At 39.9% G+C, this 22,939-nt stretch overlaps 2 protein-coding genes across 15 annotated transcripts in view; one reads left to right on the top strand and one right to left on the bottom strand.

Moving 5' to 3' along the window:
* greb1l (GREB1 like retinoic acid receptor coactivator) overlaps positions 1 to 3,010 on the top strand; it is a 46,791-nt gene extending 43,781 nt beyond the window's left edge. For all 14 annotated transcript variants that reach the window (XM_085253874.1, XM_085253873.1, XM_085253875.1 and 11 more), the window contains one exon: positions 197 to 3,010. In XM_085253874.1, the coding sequence (XP_085110000.1) occupies positions 197 to 360 (164 nt within the window). In that variant the 3' untranslated portion in view covers positions 361 to 3,010. The remainder of the gene's footprint in view (positions 1 to 196) is intronic.
* Positions 3,011 to 6,699: 3,689 nt separating this feature from the next.
* abhd3 (abhydrolase domain containing 3, phospholipase) lies at positions 6,700 to 22,341 on the bottom strand. Its single transcript, XM_085254915.1, has 9 exons — positions 22,054 to 22,341; positions 18,230 to 18,393; positions 16,351 to 16,533; positions 14,984 to 15,029; positions 12,278 to 12,390; positions 11,832 to 12,005; positions 9,949 to 9,997; positions 9,696 to 9,861; positions 6,700 to 9,538 (listed from the first exon to the last, which is right to left on the bottom strand). Exons 1-9 carry the CDS (start codon positions 22,213 to 22,215, stop codon positions 9,357 to 9,359), a joined length of 1,239 nt encoding a protein of 412 aa, XP_085111041.1. The 5' UTR covers positions 22,216 to 22,341; the 3' UTR covers positions 6,700 to 9,356.
* Between the last annotated feature and the right edge of the window lie 598 nt (positions 22,342 to 22,939).

Here is a 22,939-nt window from a genome sequence, read left to right as displayed (position 1 = left end):
GTGACAGTTCTTGCGTATGAGTTGGTGTCTTAGATGCAAACTATGCCACACGTGGATGTCTTTCTAGCCCTGTTAAATCTAACATGATAGAATTATGCAATCTGTCTCACAATAGAGAACTAAACAGCTAAACTTGATAATTAAAGTGGCACTGCATGTCCTACTATCTAACTTTTGATCTTGAATTTGTTCACAGGTGCCACCCTCTGTGTGATCTGTCAGGACCGCAGTTCCCTGCGTCAGACAATCGCCCGACTGGAGCTGGAGGACGAATGGCAGTTCCGCCTGCGGGACGAGTTTCAGACGGCCAACTGCAACGAGGATCGGTCCCTCTACTTTCTGACCGGCCGCCACGTTTAAACCTGCTCAAATCTATGCCGCTGCTGAAGAAACCCAATCAGAACTGAGATTTAGTTCCAGACCTGCAATCAAATTTTGATCAGGCAGAAGACAGGTCAGCAGGGAAATGCTGGAGCACAAGGTGTGAGGACCACCTGACACAGCTTTCTGTACTGCCAGTGTGCACTGTGCCCGACTCCAAAGAGGGTCGGTGAATGTTTCTGACTTTTGCTCGCTTGTCGGCTTGTCTTCAGTTAAGTTTGTGTCGTAGTGAAAAAGACTTTGCTGTGAGGGGAAAAAAGCACAGCTGAAACTGAACTTATTTTGTTTTGGTGTTGGTTTTTTTTGGACTCGCGACGGATAATGTGACTATTTGAAGAATGTATTTTGAACCCACTTTGTCCAGTCCTGGATGTTCAGGGGGTCAGAGGGAGGTGGCTTTAAGGAGTCGCGCTACCAGCATCAATGGAATATATTTTAACAGGGACATGGCAGGTTTGAGACCATGGTAACATCTGTGTTTGTTAATGTTTGTGCATCTGCATGAAAACAGTTTAAGTTTGCCATTAATTTTTCTAAGCACCAAAGACGCCTTTAGCTGCACTTTTCCTTTTTCCTTTGCTTTCTTTGACCTTTCTCACCTGCTTCGCCTCTCATGATCCACAAAGCCCATTTATGTTTCCTCATAACGTTACAAAGACACACCCAAGAGTTTGGTCATTACTGGATTTCAGATCATCAGGAGTATCTGTACTGGAAGCTGTGGGAATCAAACAATAAGCAGCCGTTGGATTTGACACATGTTGTCACATGACTACATTTCATGCAAGTTTATCCAAAGCGACTGGAAAACTACGGGAACATACGAGTTGTGTCTTCGGTATTTTACTGTTTCAGTTTCAATAGAAATCTGTGAAGCTGGTCAATTTTTCTGAAACACTATTAAACTGCATCCACACAGGAAGCAGTTTGCTTGATTTGTTACCTAGGTAACCCACTAATGCATGGAATCCTGCGTTCTCATTGGTAGTTACTTCAATTCCTTGCCTCAAAGTTGAGAACAGTTTATCTTGGGATTCATCCAGTTAGCATTGTCAGCAGGTGAAACGTGACATGTAGTCACATAACACATTTCACTCACTTTCTTCTACGGTTTGCGGTCGCTACGCCGCTGTGAATCAACATCCACGCAGGAAGCGATGTGACAACCAGAAACCATAGAAGAAGTCAGTGTCGTTCTGCAACTGTAGCCAAAATAACCTACAGTGACAGGAAATTTAGAGACTTTGAAAGCGTATGATACTGCTGATTGACATATTACTGGGTTGTAAATACTTTAGAGGGTTACCTAGGAAACCAGAGCTCAAAATATCTGCAAGCGATGCTCGATGAGAGAATAGTTTCCAGCGTGCACACAGCTTTAGATGATCTGCCACAATGTTTTTATTTTTACATGCTTTCTGTTAACATGGACACCGAGCAGTTGATTTAGTCGTATGTTATGACAGTAATTTTTCACATAGTCGCGCAAAGTGTACCACAGGCAAGCTCTCTCACTGCCAGCTGTCCTGCTACTGCCTGTGCCTGAGATGTCACCACCTGTTATGGTGTCCTGATTGTTTATTGAAGATGTTTGCTACCATCCACTTTGATTAACCCAGTTTCCAGTCCTGAATTAAAGGGCGAAAATTAGGTTTACACATATACTTGAAAGATGAATGTTTTTAAGTTTCTGCACGTGGTTGTCCAAAGAATATGCCTTAAGCGATGTTTCACACAGTGTCTGCTTAGGTTTTGTTTTGTTTTTGGACCAATGAGAATGAAGAAACCTTTTGACTGTGAGGCGAAAGAATGTTGTTTGTCTCTGTGTGTAGAGAGATCAAATAATTGGGTTTTGTACTACTGTACTGTTTAAAGCTTTGTTTACATTATTAATATATTCGATCATCCCCTTACCCACTGAGGGTTACTGATGTGTTTAATGTTGTGTAATGTTTGCCAGTGTATTTTGGTGATGTCTTTCTGCATTTTTATGTTGCAAAGGCAAGAAGAATCTACCTAGATTTGTCTTTTATGTCTTTATTCTTTTTGGGGGCTTTTTCCTTTTCTTTTTTTCTTTTTTTGAAAATGAGAATCAGGTCCATGAGGATTTTTTTTTATTTATTTGAAAAGCATTTGGGACTGATAATCATATTGGAGTGTATAATTTGATTGAGGCCTAAGTTCACTTGGGCCAAGGGAGCGTGCCCTCTTCAAAACCGGTCGCGAAGGCTTTGCACAAGACACAAACGAATGATTCTTGGATCTACTGAATGTCACTGGGGGTTTTGCAAATGTTGGACTTGCACTATACAAGTTGCCAGCTTAAAGAATTATTTCCAGAAGACGGTTATGTTCCCTAACCCCTAGATTTAATATAATAGTGATGATCAAAACAATGGTCCGTAGAAAGTGTTTTTCCTCTTTGATTTTAATACTTAATATGCAACTTGCTCCCACAATCTTAACTGAAATGTGTTTGATAACTATGTGCAGCACAGTGGTAGCCTTGGTGCCTGGTTGATCTACCTCACGTTTACCATTGTGGTTGCAGGCTGTGAATATCTTAATGTTCGAGCCATGCTGTTGTTGTTTAAAATGTCTGAATGTAATAAAATGGCATCTAAACATATCCTGTTATTTTTCCTCTTTGTTTTCAGTGCCCGACTCTGTGATTTAATCTGTTAACAGACACAAAGACAGTAGAGTGAGTTGCATACCAAAAATTGGCGAGCTCCAGCAAAGTTGCAAGACATTATACACATGTTGTCAGATCTTTACATACTCATCATGGGCAGGAATGTTATGGAAATTTGGGGCTTTTGATCATTTTTGTTCCCTTTCCAGGGATTGTGGAGCATGTATCTTTAATTACTTTAAAAAAAACCAAGAATTGGTTGCATAATTTGATGTTATTTTGTGTTTTCTCTAATCCCTGCAGGGTCCAAATTGTGCATACACTCACTTCAGTCTTTTAAAAAGTGGTCCTGAAAGTTCTACTGTGTCTTTTAACTCAACATCAGATCATGATTAACTACAACTTTATCTTTGCCAGCATAAAAAGGATTTGTTTGACATTGACATGGATGTGTAATCGCCTTGCCAACCTCTGGACAAAGAGCCAGACTGTCACCCTTTGGAGGAAATTGGTTAAGATGTTTAGGAACAACCAAAGAACCACTAAGCCTCAAGCCAGCCATGAACTGGAAATTGCTGAAACACCAGCATCACTGTCCACAATGAAGTGAGATTTACATTGGCATGGACTGAGAGGGTGCCGACTAAGAAAGAAGTTCGTACTTCCAAATCAACACCTTCAAGCTCAACTGAAATTTGCCACTGCTCATGTGGACAAGCCAAAAAGTTTCATGCTCAGACAAAACAAGGACCGGAGCGAGTAAAGTTTTCAGCGTTCCGGTTGTGGAACATGGTGGTGGCAGTATCATGGTCTGGGACTATTTTTTTGACACTTGTACTGATGCATTGCAGAAAGTGATGGAAAGATTTTTCACTTCACCTCAAATCAACAGCTTGATGGTTGAAACTTGGACACAATCAGATGTTCCAACAGAACAATGATCCCAAATACATCAAAACTGATTTTGGAATAGATAACGCAGGATAACATGAAGCTTTTGGAATATTTCGACCTCAGCCCCGTTGAAAATTTGTGGACTATGCTTAAAAGCTGGGTCTGTGCAATGAAACCAACCAGTTGAAATGAACTCTGCCAATTCTGCCAAGAAGAGTCGTCAGCTATCCAGCAAGAACATTTGATTAAGTGACATTTAATCAAATATATTGCTGGGAGTGTATGTATACTTTTGATCCTATATGTATGTATACATACTGGAAAAAGAACAGTTCAAAGAAATACCCATGATGAGTGTATGGAAACTTCTGATCACTGTATAACTCCTTCATTACTTCTTATCATTTGGGCTGCATGTTTGAATTCTATAAGCTCTGATTTCCATTGGTTTTGATGCTTTCATGTTGTATTTTGAAGACAAGTGGACTGATACAAAGTTTAAGTAGGGTTCTTCAAGCATGTGGCTCCCTGTCTTTAGCCTGTGATTAACAGTATCCTCACTCTCATCCACACAATGCCAGATCTTTTTATTCTGCAAGAGTAAACCCCGGGGTCTTGTTTATTTCCGAAGCAACATCTCTCCTGATGTGTTTTTTTTTCCATCTCAGCACCTCTGTATCTTTGTTGTGAATAATGTACAATGACCTTTCTCACTATCAAGAAGAGAAATAGCTTCATAATGAATGCTGGGCTCTTTCTGGCATCATCACTGTCAGGGCACAGGGGCATTGTTGGTCCAGGGACATTACTATTTCAGCTCCTGTGAGGTAATATTAGAGCAGGCTTTCCATCAACCTACAACCTCTGTGTGATATAACACAAGGCTATTTTCAGCCAGCGGCTGTCAGGACTGGATAAGAAAGTAAAGGCATGAAAGGGCGCCTGGGATGCTGATTCTGGCACCTCATGATTGTTCTTCATGGAAAAGTTTTAAATGATTTTTATGCGTTTGAAATCTGATGCTTGCAAAGATGTCAGAGGGGTAACTCACTATTTTAAGGCTATTAATTTACAGTGCTATTAGCTTCCTGTGGTACACAGTTTTCTTGTTTGGTTTCATTGTTTAATTTGGGCTTTGAGGTGATATTTTTCCAAATTCTGCAAGGTCAGAAGATTAAATGCATTTAAATTATTTCTCTCTCCTACTGTAGCCCATTTTATCAGCTTAAATTAAGTTTCACATATTCCCAGAATGTATCTTCAAAGTTCAGCAATACCTCACCGATCGCTCACAGGTGCATGTAGCTTTAAATGCAAATTTGCTGCTCCTGGCCACACCCATGGATACCAATCAATAGATAATAACCAATACCCAAATTAGAAAGCATTTATTCTGGGTTTAATTAATATAAATAATGGAATGGTTAATGATAGGTATGAATATTTTTTATGATATAGCCCTGAGGACAGAGTTTAATGGTTGTAATGGTTATAGATGGTTATAATAATAACTCCTAACTGTTCTTCCAAGTTTCATTTTCAATAAAATATATTAAAGCCATCATTACTGTTGTGTTTTCATGACTTAGGTAAAAAGGGCATGCTGTTGGGGGATAGATGCTGTTTTTCCAAAACAGTATCGTAAAACCTAAAGAATATACTCTTCCTGCTCTTTGAAATATTATTAAGGATTAGTCATCCAGTTAATAATGTCAGAATATTACAATACTTTGTTAAATCATGACCTATGAAGACTGTGTAATGGTTAAACTGAAGAAAAGTAAAACAAAAAGATACAAATGGTTTTTGGTGAAATTGAAACGATGAGCTGCTTTTGCAAGGCGTTGCAGGTGAATAAAGACCAAAAAATAAGTAGAGTATCGCTAGGTGGTTGCCAGGCAACAAGATGGCTTTTGTGGATATAAATGAGAAGTTATTGTCACAGAATAAAAACGATATGATGCTATTATAAGGCGTTACAGGTGCACAAATGCTAAAACCATGTCATTTTAGCCCATTGCTATGTGGTTGCCAGGCAACTTGATGATGCCATAATATCTACTGTAGATAAAAAACCACCAGGGGACTATTATGCACCTGTGTGCCAAGTTTGGGGCTCAACTCATGACTGTGTAGAAGAAGAAACAAGCACACACAAACATGCTTATTGCTTATGCTTCAGAGATATGTATGTATATGAAATTTGCCACTTTTTAAATTTTTTTGGTGGCAATCCCAGTAGATATGTCAAGAAAAAGCAACAATTGGATCAGATACGGAGGGTAAAGTCCAAAGTGGGACATTTATATTAGATAGATAGACAAAATTACTCACCCTTCTTGGCAGTCTACTCTAATTAATCACAGGTTTTCATATAACCGAAGCTCATCTGTCTGTGGGCTTATTGAGGGCTTGGTCTGTGGGGAAGTGGAGTGCTGGCGGATTACAGTTGGCTTTTGGTGGATCACATCCACTACTGCAGTCATGCATATCCTATCAACGGCTAAGCTCATGAGTGTGGAGCGAGTCAATTCTAAGGCCCAAATCCCAATCCGATGGCGTGAAAGGAGAGACAGTGTGACCCTTTGGTGACACAGCGGTCACGCAGTAAGCCAGCTCAAATGGTGGACTGTCAAATGTCCTGGCGTCAGAGGACGATGATGAAGGCAGTCTCACGCGACTCTTGGGAAGGCTATCCAACTTTGTGTTCTAAATGTAATTATTACAGAAAAAACAAGTTTAAAAGAATAGAAAGAAAAAAGAAACAAATCTGGAGACAGGAGCCAAAATGACTTAGAATTTGTTTATTTATTTATTAAATACAGCATATTACACTCATGTTGATAATCCGTATATACTAGTACTTATATCGAGACATTGTTTTAAAGTTAAACTCTTTATTGCCGCACATGTTAAACCGAATGTTTAATTTTCTTCTTTTTATACAGTGTAAAAAAATGAAATGAATCCTATGAACAGACAAACATGTCCTTTGTGCTACATATTACAAAGTGGTGTTAACGTTCAGGACATGATGACACTGATAAGACACATGCTGCACAATGGACACTTGGTAGGACAAACAAACACAAAAATAATAATTCCACAGGAACAGGAAAAATCCTTCACGCAGTGCATTACTGAAAGTCTGGCTTCCAGTCAGATCTGATTGTTTCACTGATACTAACTCATACATGGTAGCCAGCCCCTTGATCATTGTTGGCAAAAGAAAACAAAAAATGACTGGAAACCAGGCTTTGCATTTAGTAAAGCAACATCTAACACTTTCAGTCACCGTGTGCATTATTTCATTCACATCCACTGAGTCTAGCACCCTCAGACCTACGTTAAGGACTCGTTTTCAACATTTGAAGAAAGAAAACCTTGTGAAATTTCCATACTCTCATTTGCTCTGTTCAACCTTTGGGATGCACTTTCATTTTTCTCATGAAATGAAGTGCTTTGCATTAAGGAATTTTTCAACTTACATAGTGCAATTTTACATTCCTCGTCATTGATGAATTTGTCTCCATGTCGTAAAACTATTTGGTGCATGAATGGAAGAATGAGTCAAAATAAAAGTGCATGCAGGAGACATACAGACAGGAACAATTCAAAATATGCTTGTTCGATTTCGCAGTGTGGGATAGATAAGGAGGCTGACACCACTCCACTCTCGGTCTGCTACATATGAAGCTGCAGCCAGAGGCCGGTTACTTGATTAGCATAAAGAATGAAAGAAGGGGGAAACTAACTCAGCTTGGTTATCCCTGTAAAGCTCTAAAACAGGTTGATTTAGGTAGACTAAATTACTTAATAACTCAAAAATTATGAGTTATGCATCTGAGAAGTCAAAATTATAAACTACAAAAAATTTGGAAATAACCCAAAATACGATATTTTCCACGTACTACTACTACAGCTGGAACGGTCAACTCGAGAGTGGCGTCACTCCTACCTCTGACAACTCAGAGGTAAAAGAAACAAAGCTTTAGTCCAGGCACTACATTATCTGTCTGTGTGTGGTAAAGGTGAGTACTTATTATTATTGGACAGATTTTAGGCAAACCTATATTTTAATACTTATTTTAGACCATCTGATGTAGCAAAATGTCAACTATGCAACAAATAAATAAATAAATAAGATAAAAACCAATTAAATTTGCACTTTTTTGCTTTAAAATGTGTAATTACTATGCAGCGAGCTCAAACTACTGCATTCGAGGACTTACGTTTCTTTATGAGTGCTTTCTGATTATTTATTAACAGCGACAAAAATTATGCCAAAATATAAGAGCTTTGCAATTTCATGTTTAATTTGTGGGTACTCCTCTTCCGTGACAATTCTTCTCCTGGCAACGAGAGGGAAGTATCCCTTAGTAACATTACACTAAAATGCAGAGAAAAAGTATTTTCCCTCTTCCTGATTTGTTTATTTTTTTGCACATTTATTAAATTACATTACTTACATGGTTCAGATCATCACACAGATTTTTATGTATGTACTCTGGTTATCTTTGTTAAATATTAAAATTTATTTTGCTGATCTGAAGTATGAAAATATGAAAAAAAACCCCCTAAGAACTCAGGAAGAGGGAAAATACTTTTTCACGGCACTGCATTTTATTTAGAGCTTCAGAGGCGCTGCTTTCCTCTGCTTCCAATCTTTATGCTTCCAATCTTTAAGCTATTCATCTCATGATATTAGCATCATATTTAAAAGAAAGTCAATTCAAGCTTCACAACTCAAAAGACAAAAATATGAAACTATTACTTTAGAAGAAAATAAATAACTTTGTGTGGACGTAAACTTAGAAAAACTCAAACTCCAGGAGAATAACTGAGAAAGTACAAAGGAGGGAAAGAAGTTAAGGAAAATGAAGTTAAGGAAATAAAAAAAAATCCCTGAGGGCTAAAATCCTACAGATGTCTTCATGATAAAAGCAATAGAGGATGCTTCATAAACAAAAATGATTGGAATCTCATGTACAGTACTGATGATTGCACACGGTAATCACATAATTCTTTAGCTAGCTAATGCACAAATGGGCACAGATTCAGTATTTCAGCTGTGACATGAACAGCTTTGCTTGCAGGACTACAGACTTTTAACTGTATGGAATCAATAAATTAATGCTGAGTGCAACACAAATGCTGCATTCAATAAAATGTGCCCTTTAAAATGAGAAAGAATGAGGATTTTTTTTTTTGCTTGTGGCAGCAAAAATAGAACAGACCTATGGAGGGCAAGGATAGAAGAAGTCATCAGAAGAAAGAAAAACTGCAGAACTGGTCTGGTAGAGAGGAAAAGGTAGATGTATTGCAGAAAGGGCTGAATAAGGTATAAAAAACAAGAATGGGATTTAAAATGGAAGAAATAAAGGACAGAATGTATCAAGAAGACATAATAAAAATGTAAAACTAGAACATCAGTTACATCTTCTTATCAGGAGAGGTCTTTGAGTTGGTTGCTTTGCTCAATGACCGCCTTTGCAAACTGCTTGAAGACTCGGTCCATATAAGTGCTCTGACGTGGCCACAGGCCCTCCAGGAAACCAATATGGCCGCCGTGATGGGTAATGAGCATGGCCAGGTTAGGGTTCTGTTTCACTGCCTCCACTGGAATGGCTGCAAACAAAACACAGAATTCACTTTTTGTTTTGTTTTGGTTTTTTTTTGCTTAATCTCTGTGCAATGTCTTTACATGACATGCCAGAATGTTATCATTAGTTCACGTAGTTGAAGTATTTTCACCCATGAACTGGACTTTGGACTGGAGACTCACCGTGAGATGGAGAAAAGACATCGTCAGCAGCGTTGAGACATAGCATTGGCACCTGCACAGATTTGAGCCTGTGGACAGGACTGGCATCGCGGTAGTAGTCGTCATTGGTAGGATAACCAAACATTATGGAGGTGAACCTCTCGTCAAACTCTCGGATGGTCCTTGCCTGTGGGAATGCGGTAAAACGATTTATTCGGTCTACTTTATTTAATGAAATTGGCATGGCTTAACGCCGCTGAAAATAATCCCCTACCTTCATGACATGATCAATGTCGTAACATTTTTCGAGCACTGGTCTGTGCCTGCGGGGCAGATTTAAAACAAAAACAAAAAACAGGTCACTAACTGCTGTTAGGTTACATGACTTGCATTTGAAAATATTCCCCAGAAATGCTGACAAGGTTGTAACAATATAATAATCTACCCCGGAAAAGAAAAGATAAATTCAAAAAAGCTTTTTTCAATAAAACATCAACATCGATATGAGAACATTCCTCCTGCTAATGAAATTCAGCTCCTCACACATAGCCTTCATTTCCTCTCAGCATGATCCCGGTTTCAGATGTGCAAACGTTGTCATCAGTATTTGTCTTAAATAGCAATATTCTAAAGAACACAATTGGCTTGATGATAAGCTAATATCAGTTATATTTATTTAAAATAAGCATGAACTGATATTCTCATTCGCATCAAGAGAAGTAAAAAACGTGGGGGTTGTAGAGGCTGCGAAAAATGGGCCGTTTTAGCCCGTTGCTAGGCAGCTTCAATTCAACTTTTGTGGATCTAAATGAGTTGATGCTTTTGTTAAATGTTAATTGCATAAATGCTAGAAAAAATTGCAGTTGCTAGGCAACATGAAGATGCCATTTGTGGATGTCATTTGTGTATTATATAAGAATATTTTTATCCATCTATTAATTCTGGACTGTGGCTTTTTGAACTTTTGGCATTGAATTCATTAGCTGTTCATAATGGTGACTATTGATCCTAATTTATTCTCTAGCATTTTTGGAGCCTTTAGTTCTTGTTATAATTTATTTTTCCAGTTTCATTTGTTTCCTCAGTGTTTCCCGTCTTCTGCGTTTGTGTCAATTCTTCTTCGTTTAGTTCAGTCCCATGTCTGCGTTTCCCTGTTTATTGTTTCTCACTTCCTGCCTTATCTTAGGCGTTATTTCTCACTTGTGTTTTGTGTTTAGTTTTACTTCACCTCATGCCTCAATGTCTTTCATTACAATCACATGTGCCTCATGACCCTGCTGTGTCCACTTCTACTAATTACCCTCATGTGTAGAAATAGCACTGTCTTCTCCTCAGTGTTTATCAATCCACCCTTGTGTTGTCCCTGGCTATTAAATCAGTTATTAGTCCTTTAGTCTGTTATTAGTCTGGATTTCTGGATTTACTATCATCATCATCATCATCATCAATGCAATAAAGGTGCTCTTTAGGTTTACACTCAGCTATTTATCCATCCTGCATTTGACATATGGTTACACAGCAAATGACAGTGAGACAGCGAGGGGAAGTCTCGATTACCCAGAGTGACACCATGTAAAGGTGGTTCAGCCTTGACCTTTACCTTTGACCCTGTTGCTGGAAGGCAACAGCGCAAACCACTACATCATCATAATTATTATTTACTTAAGTATGATTAAGCATTTATTGATTTCCGATTAGGCTTTTACCTTATTAAAATATTTGTTTTGTCATATTGTAATTTATCGAGCTGTCACTAGTCTACGTATTTGAGCTATTTAGTTTTAATTAAATTTTCTAACCGGATTAATAAAAAATATCTTCTTTTACTTCTTCTTCTAACACAATAACTTAGGAAAAACTCAGTGATATCCAATAAGAAAAATGATGAGGCAGCACTAGGTAAATATATATATATGTATATGTCATTGCTCATATTAACACACAAGTAGGAATATATTGTGGATATGTAGTCAGGCTTTGTTTAAATGTTTTGTTCATCACCTAACAAATAATAAAGCATACCCCTCCCCCCCACAACTTTTAAATGAGCAAACCAAACATAAATATTTGAAACCCAGTTGTTCAAGCCTCTGTTTAGAATCTAGCACTGGCAGTGACTTAGTGGCTGTGTTAATCCCTGCTCTGGCCCTGGCTGACCTGTGCACAGAGGCTTGTAGGCAGCTGGTGAGGTAGGAGTTGAAGAGGAAACGGTCCAGGGGTTTTTCCAGTGAAGCGGTGCACTCAAACACATCCCAGCCCGCTGAGAAGACCACGACCCCTTTCAGACAGGTTTCCCGGCCCTTGCGCCCCAAGTAGTTTGCCAGCATCATCCTGAATATGGAGAGAGGGAGAGATGAAGGGACAGAGGGAAACTGAATGACCAATCCCCCAATTCAGAGGATTACCGTTGTGCAATAAAAAACACATTATTTGGCAGACAACTGGAAAATAATAAAACAAAGCACTGACATGTCCCCAACACACAGTAAATGTTCAATATCTCACAGTTTACTAAAGCTGCATCGTGAAAAGTAGCTTTAATGTTTATTCTGACTTTTATTAGCAGTATGTGCAAGCTAGCTTGTAAAGAGTGGCTCCATTACCCGCCCATGGACACTCCTGCAGCCATGAGTGGAGCAGCTTCATAGGCCCTCTGGATGTGTTCAAGAACAGTCTCCAGATCCTCTGTGTTGGCTGCACAGTAGGTCCTTGGGGTCTGGGTATGACAGCAACATAACACAGTCACTCCTGCCTTTCTGATTCTTTGTCTCTGTCAAAACCACGATGAAGACCCAACAAAAGTGAAAACTGGAAACTTAGTATAGTAAAAACTTAGATGACATTACAGTTTATTAGTTTGGTAGAGCAGCTGTTTCTTCTAAAGGATTTTATGGAGACAGGCTGACAGTCCACAGACATACTGAAATTCAAACTGTGCATCAGAATAGAGGAGAAAGGTGATTTAAATGAATGTGATGTGGTTATTGGTGCCAGAAAGGCTGGTTTGAGTATTTCAAAAATTTCTGATCTGCTAGGATTTTTCCACACTGCCATCTCCAGGGTTTACAAAGAAGGGCCTTCAAAAGAGAAAATATCCAATGAGCTGCAATTCTCTGGGTGAAAATGTTTGTCCAGAGGCCAGACTGCTTTGAACTGGCATTTAGGCAACAGCTACTCAAATAACAAGGCATGCAGAACAGCATCTCTAAACACACATGTTAAACCTTAAAGCAGATGGGCTACAGCAGCAACAGAAGACCACAATGACTATCACTCCTCTCAGATAAGAACTAGAAAGAGAGGCTCCCATTGGGACCACCAAAATTGGGCAACAGAAGATTGGAAAAGTGTTGCCTGGTCTGATGAGTTGAAAGCAATGGATACGTCCTGCCTAGTATCGATCATTCAAGCTTTTGCCAGTGATCTCATGATAATATGGATATTTTCTTGGCACACTTTGGGCCCCTTAGTAACAACTGAGTGTTGTTTAAATGCCCTAATCTACCAGAGTATTGTTGCTGACCATGTACATCCCATTATGACCACAGTGTACCATTCTTCTGATGGCTGGTTCCAGCAGGATAACGCACCGTGTTATCACTAAGGCTTAAATCATCTCAAACTGTTTTTTTTTAATATGTCACAGAGTTCTCCGTATTCAAATGCCCTTAACAGTCAGTATCAATCCAATAAAGCACCTGTGATGGAACCAAAGATGTGCAGTAAATAAATCTGCAGCAACTGGGTGATGCTATCACAACAATATGGACCAAAATCTCTAAGGAATATTTTCAGCACCTTATTGAATCTAAGGTAGCTCTGAAGGCAAAGGGCATTCCAATTCAGTAATAGCATGGTGTACATAATGAAGTCTCCAGTGAGTGAACTCTATTGAAACCTTCAGTCATTTGCTCAGTAGACCACGAGAATCTCCTCTCTATAAAGCCATGAAAAGTGGATTCACATTTACCTGTTCACGCTGTGTATCTACATAAAAAATGTTTTAGCAGGCCAGCACAGGATAACCCATTTTTCTGAGACTCATTATTATTGTTTATTTGGCAATTTCTGAGTATGATAAGAATGCTGTTCTGTGTATGTGGGGGTGACATTTTATTCGACTTGAAACAGTGTTATCACTCAGTGCAGGCTACTTAACATTTAAAACAAGCCTGCTCTAACTTGAAGGAGCCTATTTAACAAGTCCAGTTTCTCAGCTCTCCAAGGCTGCTCATTAGGATTCAAGAAGAAGCTCAGGCAAACTATATTCCTGCTTTTCTGTTCTCTTTAATAGGCCACCAGATCTTACTATGCTTATTTTTATATTGAATATATAACAAAACAACAAATTAATAATGTCTCAGGGGAACAGACTTAGCAGAGTGAACATATTCACTGCAAAGCAACTCCACAGGAGAGTGTAATGTAATAGGCGTTTTCTCAAGGTCTGGAAATAGGGCTATAGCACTTAGGGATAATCTTTGTATCAGTGTGCATCTTTCACACAGTGGGCCATTTGGAAAAACTGGCCTGGTTGAACAATGGAGGATATTCACACTTACTGGACAGAGAAGCATACAAGTGCTAAAGCATTTGCACTGAATATCGCACCATTTTCTCCACTGACAGAGGGAGAAAACTGCCCCAACGACCTGGTACGGTGCCAGGATTACAGGGTCCAGCTCAAATGTAATAACAGCTGAACCAACTGAGTTCTGGATGTAAACCCCAATCAAACACAGTGACACTGGATCCTTTGCTCTTGTTTCAAATCTGAAGGTTTGATTTTGTGCACTCTCTCCAGGTGATAAAACACCACTTTGACTAAAATCTCTATGCAATGGTGATAGTAAATGTAGCAGGTAGTAGACGGTATCTCTATTCTAAAGCAGAGACATGCAGAGAGTGCAGAGAGTGGAGCCATTAAATGCAATGTGCATGGAATACAATATCCAAGTTTGAGCTAATTTGTATTAGCTCAATATACCCGAGTGCAAGAGGAGAGATTAAGCCAGGTGTCGGGACAGCACGTGTTTGGCGAGCTCATATTTCTGTGGCTCGGCATTAAAATACAGTATCTGTCTGTAACTTAATCCCTGCTGTGCAGCAACATTGTCTGTTCGGCGTCCACTGAGGCTCCCTGTGGGCTCTGCGACACGTGTGCAACAGAAGAAAAAGAGCAACTCTACAGGGAGGTCAGCTGTCCTAAACAGTCGTGTCTGACGCTGTGAACATGGACGGCGCTCACGGACGAAAAAGAAGAAAAAAAAAAGAATGAAATCTTTGACACGTGTTGGAACAGATCTTACCAGTAATGTTTCACCAGAAACTCCTCTGTTGTTGAAAACCACGCATCTGAAATCCACAAAACATATATAATTTTAATAATCACCGTCAAATTTAATGGGCAGCAGGTAAATGTTACATTTTGAATATATTAGATTGAGTTTGTCGAGAATGTAGTGCTGTTTCTTGACATTTTATACATAATATTTGGATTTATTACTATAAAAACTAACTGCATGTTGCAAAGTAATTGTCTATGTTGTACATGTGTATGTAATATAAGGAGATCTGAACTGATTAGTGCATTAAACAACCACTGACTAGCTCTTTTACTCAGCTTTCCAGAAGAAAATCCAAAGTTTGCTGATAAAACATCCTCAAATGTGCCTTCGATTGGTGTAAACTAACCAACTTCAGATTTCAAACTGGCTAAATCGCTAGTAAATGGCTTATTTTTTTACATTTCCTTCCAATTTCAAGATTTTACAGTTAATCAAAAGCCTATAAAAGCTCACGTCCAAATGAAAGCAACAGCCCAGATTTCTTTATACAAACATTTCTTACATAAAAGAAATGAACTGTGTATACGATGAAGTGCGCAGGGAGGCACAGCTGTGTGAAGGAACTGTGTTTGTACTGCAAAGCAAAGGCATCAGCATCTCGCCAGTCATCTATTATCTGCTGGAGTCAGACCTGCTGTTTTTATAATCGGCATAACTCAGCAGCAGCAGCAGCAGCAGCAGGGCAGAGCTGTACAGGGTGCTGGGCGAGAGGAGGGGGGAGAAGGAGGTGGTGGTGGTGGTGGTGGTGGTGGTGGAGTGCTTAAACACACGCTGCAGCATACACTCGGAGGCTGGTCCGGGCTAAGCTGCAAAGCTTGTACCCGGATAAGCTGTAATTAATTAAGCTACACAGACAGGGGAGAGGGGTGGAAGATGCTGAGTTTGCCGGCTCTCTTCCCATGCCTTTCCAAATCTGTGTGAAAGAATGAGTGCAGAGAGAACATAGACAGGGCCTATTGGAGATGAAGGAAAGTGGAGGGGGAAAAAAGTGCCTCCCTCTGCAACTCTTCAAGCTCGGGCTACATTTGGCTATTTACAAAAGCAGCTCTCGACACGGAGCTTAGCTGCCCACTTTATTTGTGATTTCACCTCAAATAACCCCGAGCCCCTGTCACTCATGGACCCATTATATAAAGGTATAAAAAATCTTGCAAAAGCACTATAGAACTGGTTGCAGATTTTACTTTGCAATCATGAAAGCCAGTGAAAGTTCTTTCACTTTATTTGGACATGAAATCTGCAGTCTGTGTGGATAGCAAATTAGAACATAAAGCAGAGAAATTGTCAGTTCTTTGAGTCAGCCAGGCTATTCAGCCAAGACCACCCACCTATAGCCCAGATCCCGGCTCTGTTGGACCATGTGTAAGATGTAGGACTCTCGGCTGGTGCCGGTCAGACCGGGGAGGAGGAGGACTGTGGGCCTGGTGGCAGGGTCGGGATGAGAAAGGCTGTCATCGTTGTCGAACCAATCCAAAGAGATCTGTCCTCCATCTGCTGCTTTAATGAGCTCACTGCAGAGACGAGAAGGACACGCAAGTCAGCAACACCGGTCTTCCTGACAATGATCACTCTGTGCGCCTGTATATATCGTCTTCTTCGTTTCATCCATTGTATATATACAGTATATATACAGTCAGACACAAGCATGGGACAACACTGGTGTGAAATTTGAATTAAAAAGCATATCTGCTAATGAAATAGCTATAAAAACAGTGGAAATAGTCCACTTCTTCTTTCACATCACAATTAATACTTTTAAGTAACGGGATTACTTCATTGCATCTGTTACACACGCTGCTAAAGTGGGGACTGGATATGTGAGCACAACACTCACTGACAGCTGCCTCATTTCCCTTGCGAGCACCTTGTCAGCAGACTCTGCAACACAGAGCAAATTCAAATAAAGAGGAGGCCATTGCACCAATGGGTTCTCATAGCTAATCAATTTCGTGGATGCACAACCCGTGCGTGGCAGATGATGTAATTCAGTCTCGGTGCATTTTTAAACCTGCTCCGCACACACAAACGCACACACGCGACAGCCGCTGAGCCCAACTTGGCCGTCCGGCGGTTAAGAGAGACAGCGTGAAATTACAGAACGGCCATGAAATATGCACCTGAGGCGAGACTTTAAAGTCAAGAAAGGCCAATTCGGAGAAACCAGCAGAGTCCGTGGTGCTAATCCCCAGCTATGACAACAAGCTGAGTGGAATTTCACCCAGACAGCCTACGATACATCGGACATCTTTCACGCTGTCCGTCCTTGGGTCAACCTTGTATAACTTCATTATAGGAGGAGTGTCCTGCTGTCCCCGGAGGCCATGTGATAATAACTTGAGTGAATGCAACTATCAGTCTTTCTAGGTTTGATGCGGTAGCACAGACCTCCACTAGCATCTGTACACCCAGGGGCATTATGGGAGCATTTTTCTCCTTGACAAAGATCTCTGTGAAAAGCAGAGGCAGTGTCAAAGTCCTTGTGGCAGATTAATGGTGTACAGTTCTTAATTCTTTACCGTTTCCCTTGAATTAAAAGTCATATTTAAACAAAATCAGTGGTTTTATGTAAGGAATTAAGAAAACAAGGAAAAAGAATATTAAAGATTGTATTTTTGTCTTTTACTCTAATGTCTAGTACATGGTACAGACACCTAAACATAAGGACATCAGATCAGTTGTACAGTTTACAGTTATAAACACACAGACTTGGGCAAAACGCATGTACGTGAAAAATGAGGGTCTTTTTTTCCCCAAGTGAAAACAAATAAATAAGTTATACATGTGTTATAATTAAAACCAAATCTGTCTTCACTCATTCTAATCTCATATCTTGAGATATGTGGGGGGTAGGGAATGCAGTGCCAATTAATCTTCAGCAGAATGAACATTTTCAAGGAGCAGGCCTGGCGGACCAAGCCAGCACGGTGACACAAAGGATCTCTTTCTCCTCTGGGCTTTGGAGATTGGCAAAGAACAAGCCGGATTTGTTTCCAGTTGTGGCACTGGAAAGAACGACCAACAGCAATTTCTCAGTGAGCAAGTTTGATAAAGCCAAGCACAGTCAGCAGCAAAATACTCAAAATGTTTTCCCTGACATTTAGTAATGCTGAAATCTCTTGCGGAACAAAATTGATTCAAAGGAGAAATAAAATATAAGCTTAGAGGATGAAAGTGACAATTGGCACATCAGTCACAGCGGGGACTTACTTTCTGTAGATGACCCCCGGTTTGGCTGTGACGAAAGGTCTCAGCAGAGTCTGGATGCGGCTCTCCCAACACCAAAAGGTGGGGTAGTAGGTCTCTGACACTACTGGACATTGCTCCCTCAGAAAATGGTAGAACTTCTTACCTCCAGAGATCAGCTGTGGCTTCTGCAAAACAGACGTGAATGTAGGATGGCACAGGTTAAAATCATATAAGAGACTTCGTCTCCCTACAGGACTAATTTAAAGTGCTGTTATTTAGTCTTAATAATAGACCCATTACTGTAATAATAAATTTACTGTCACATGCGGTAAAGCTAAATCTAAATATATTCATTATCATCAAATCACATCTAATACAGACCAATACAGATCTAACTGTGACAGAGTTTGCTTTATGAGTGCATAAACCTACAGTTGTGCATGATTAATGTGCACAACCACGTTCAAGCATAGCAAGCTGCTTACTTTGCATTAAGTCACGGGTGTCAAACTCATCGGCCACACATGGCCCAATATAATCTCAAGTGAGCTGGCCTAGTTAAACAACTGCATAATAACCAACCTTTTAATGTAAAGAAATAAACACGCACACACACACACACACACACACACACACACACACACACACACACACAATTTGCATTCCCTGACTTAGGGTATAAAAGTGGTTGCTGGAGGTTGCGGGTAGGGCTGCTCGATTATGGCAAAAATGGTAATCACGATTATTTTCACTGAAATTGAGATCTCGATTATTTGACGATATTTATTTAACCCTTTAAGACCTACTATAGAACCAAGTCCGCCAGAGCTTATATTATTTTTTTACATGTTGTAGTGCCATTTGTGGGAGCATTTCAAGTTGCTAAATAACTGTTATAGCCCATATTTTAATAATATGTATGCATTAAGTCCTTAGTAACTACATTAATTGCAAAAAAGTGCAATAAATTACAAAAAAAATTGAAAATCGTTTTTGTTTTTTTTTACATATATTTCTACTTGGAGAAATTTAAGAGGTTTATCCCTCAAAACTTTAAATACAAAAAAGTTGCAAAAAATAGTTTACAACAACAGGAAACTTATTGTGAGTGTCTTCATAGTTTTATTTTGGAGATACACCAATTTTTATATACTGCAGGAAAAACAAAAAAAACAATCCTATGATGCAAATTTGCAAAGAAAACAGCAGGTGCATCAAAATAAACTATTTCCAGCAGTGCAATTCAAGCTCTAAGCATCCCAGAAACTATTCAGAAAAGTCAAACATGACCAGTGTAGGCTTTTAAGGCCTACAAGTAAAAAACTACATTTCCGCGAAAATGACGTCACTTCCGGTTTCGGCCAGGAAATGGCGGACATGCAACAGTTCGGGCTGACGACTTTTTCAATGTGGGAAGTGTTACGAACAGCTGATCGGATCGGCAAAGCGTGTTTCTGGAATATTACGTTTTTGTTCCTGCAAGCGCTTTTTATGCAATTTTTGCAAAGCTATATGTGGAAGGAAACCGTGACCGAGGACAAGCTGATGGCATAAGATGTAAGTACAACTCCTCTGGTTTCATATGCAAAACAAATTATTGCGCTAGCTTACAGGGTTCAGGTTCTACAGGGATTTAAAAATAGTTACACAAAACGGAGCGTGCTGCTCTGACCGGATTTAAAGGGTTAACAATGACTTTAAAAAATAATATAAAATAGTGTGCAACGCCACTGAAGTTTTTTTTTACCTCTCTTTTCAACCAACAGCAGTCACTCTCCTCTCCAAATAACTTCTGCTTAGCTTTCCGAGCTTCCCTCGGGTCCTCTTAATCAGCGGTCTCCAACCTTTTTTGCGCCACGGATGGTTTATGCCCGACAATATTTTCACGGACCGGCCTTTAAGGTGTCGCGGATAAATGAGGGAGGGGCTAATAATCGGCTCAGTCATTTTTAATGATCGTTGAAAGCCCAGATCGTAATCGTGATTAAAATTCGATTAATTGAGCAGCCCTAGTTGCGGGTACTCTCCATGGCAACGCAGGTCTAAAGACCAGTCACTCACCCCCTGGCAACCACCTCTCACTAGGAAAAATGGCTATAGGTATTTCTTTAGTAGCTGGTGTAGTTTGAATGGAAGTGGCAGATTTATCCACAAACACTGGCCAGCTAGTCCCCGAGCTGTAGTGAAACGGTGAAAAGTGTAGTGCAAACTAGAAACAGATCCTGTTTGCCTTCAGTGCAAAAGCAGAGAGCCACAACTTCTATTTGAAGGCGAACATTCCCCAATTCCAGCTTGTGCTGCAAAACAAATATTTTCAACCATTTCAATCTGCTAAAGGTTTTCCTCTACTGAGAGCCAGCAACCTCCGGGATCCACTGACAAATAGTACCTGGTGGTTGTATCACATCGCTTATGGTGGGGAAGTCAGTTTAAAGCAATTTAAGCTACAGGTTTTATTACATTTCCATTACATGTTGTTGGGAATTGCATTACCAAGTTTAGAAAGCATTTATACGGACTGTGTGTGTGTCTCATCACTCATAATAACATTGTGAGCGATGAGACCTCTTCCTTTAAACTACTACCATCTCCACAGCACAATTACCCCCCCCCCCCCTTCACAAAAAATAGGTCTAAACTGTCTTTTCTGTCTCAAGCCATCAAACCTCTGAAAGCAGAAGAAAGTGTGTGTATATTGTTTGCATTATTTTGATGTGATTGGTTTTTATGTGTTGTTTACAAATGTTAATCTAGGTAATTAAATCTAAACAAAACAAAATTAGATGTGAAAAAAAACTGACTAAAATAAAATAAAATAAAATTATAAAGGCAATATCTTTAGTTTTAGTGTTTGTTAGTTTGGCAAAAAAAAAACCCCAAACAAAATCAAAACTGACATTTTATTGAAACTTTGCCACTCACAAGACTGTGAGTCACAAAAACTTAATAAAAGTTACAGAACTACAATATTTCTGGTGTATTCAAAGGTCAAGTGACTTCTGCTACAAGCAGAAATAAATAAATGCAAATTAAGAATAAAATAAACAATAAAAAATAATGATTTTTGGAACAAGAAAAAAAACCTACAGTATTTTAATCTTTATTTATACTAAACAACTTTAGCTCTACCAACACTTAAACAGCCATACGTTTTTCATCCCTGTGTAGTACAGTGAAGAAGAAAGTGAAAAAACAAAAAGAAAAACTTCCACCCTTCCAGTAGACCGGATTGGAACCTTTGGCGGGCCGGTTCTGGCCCCCGTGCCTCATGTTTGACACCACCGCTTTAAGAGATTCTGACTGGCAATTTCACAGATCCACGTTTATTTTAACCACATTTATACATTCAAACCCTAAAGTCACACACGAAAAGCTTCTTTTTATTCATTTAGTGAACGCTGTTCGTCTCCATCCTTTACAAATGAACGGCGGCAGCTCAGCGGGCGTTACATAACACCTTCTACCGGCATTTCTAGCTTACAGTAAAAGCTAGCCTAGCTTCCCTAATGCCGACGTCTAACTGCAGTCCTTTTCTCGTTACATACGAGCTAAACTTTAATATGGATAACACCCATTTTGGGTCTATATACGGATTAGTGTTTGCTCCGTGCCTGACATCCGACGTACACGTGCTGCTTTGCGGCGTTATCCCTCCAGTTAAACTGATGCCAGCTAACAGACACCTCCATCAGCACCTACGCCGAGTACCATCACCAGTCCCTGGCAGTTAAGATGCTTCTCCGCGAAAGACCACACACCGCACACGGGGATTTATGTGATATACAAGCCGTATACCGTGAAGACTCCCCTCAAAAGACACAGACCCTTAAGTTAATGTTAATTACCTTCGCTACTGAGATCAAATAGTAGCAGGTGTACGCCGCGCTGAAGCCCAGCACCAGAGACAGACCCACTCCCGAACCGAACAGCCCAACTTTCACTTGGTTCTCCAGGTAATGCGACAGGTCCCGAGTCAAAATGTTGAAATTTAAGTCCAGCGAGATCATTGCAAGGTCCCTGGTGTTTCAGGTACTGCGAGGACAGCGGCCAGCTCTGGTGATACGCGGCTGTGTGTGCCTGCGAGCCCACAGTGAAGGAGACAGTCAAGGGGACCCGATGAGGACAGAGATATATAGGTATCAGCGACAGGTGGCGCTCTTTGACCGGCTATGCAGAACAGGGAACTCAGAATCATCCCTGCGCCCCCTGCAGTCCACAGACCCGCAGTGCAGCACAGGGATTGGAAAGCTGACGGTTCAGCCAAAAACTAAAGCGAAACTAAAGCTGGCGAATTAAATCAATAAAAAGGTGTTTGGAAAAACAGCAGCAACATCACTGTGCACATTGACCTCCAGAAAATACACTTACTGCTGTGGAAGTACAGGGTGAAATTAATTTACTTACCAAGCAAAACAGGCAAATGCCCCAGCGGGTACACACCTCCATGGGGACCAGTGGAGGTGTTTACCTTGTGGAAATTTGTATAGTTTAATTTAATTGGAGGGGACTTATGGCAACTGTTTTCCAATCTATTCCCACAGACAGGCAACCTGGGCTAAAAAAAAAAAAAAAACTTCAATACATTATTATTATTATTATTTTCAGTTTTTCACAAGTCCAAAAACAGGGAATCACTGGGCTTAAAGAGCATTTTTGATCCAAGGGCCACACAAAGGGTTACAATCATTCAGTATATTGAATATGTATATTCAGCTGGATTGGAAACCAGTG

The sequence above is a fragment of the Mchenga conophoros genome, linkage group LG18 (genome assembly GCF_057382185.1).
Source record: "Mchenga conophoros isolate Kocher_MC1m ecotype Shallow Benthic linkage group LG18, M_conophoros_male_GT1.1, whole genome shotgun sequence".
Lineage (NCBI taxonomy): Eukaryota > Metazoa > Chordata > Actinopteri > Cichliformes > Cichlidae > Mchenga > Mchenga conophoros.
The sequence above is the reverse complement of the archived record's forward strand: the minus strand, read 5'-3'. Positions and strand labels throughout refer to the sequence as shown.

What these genes read in the sequence shown, in the direction of transcription:
- abhd3 (XM_085254915.1), bottom strand. Translation starts at nt 22,215, where the DNA reads ATGATCTCGCTGGACTTAAATTTCAACATTTTGACTCGGGACCTGTCG. An exon ending in ATTTGATCTCAGTAGCGAAG is followed by an intron (nt 18,394 to 22,053) that starts GTAATTAACATT and finishes TCTGTTTTGCAG; the next exon opens with AAGCCACAGCTGATCTCTGG. An exon ending in ACATTGATCATGTCATGAAG is followed by an intron (nt 9,862 to 9,948) that starts GTAGGGGATTAT and finishes GCATTCCCACAG; the next exon opens with GCAAGGACCATCCGAGAGTT.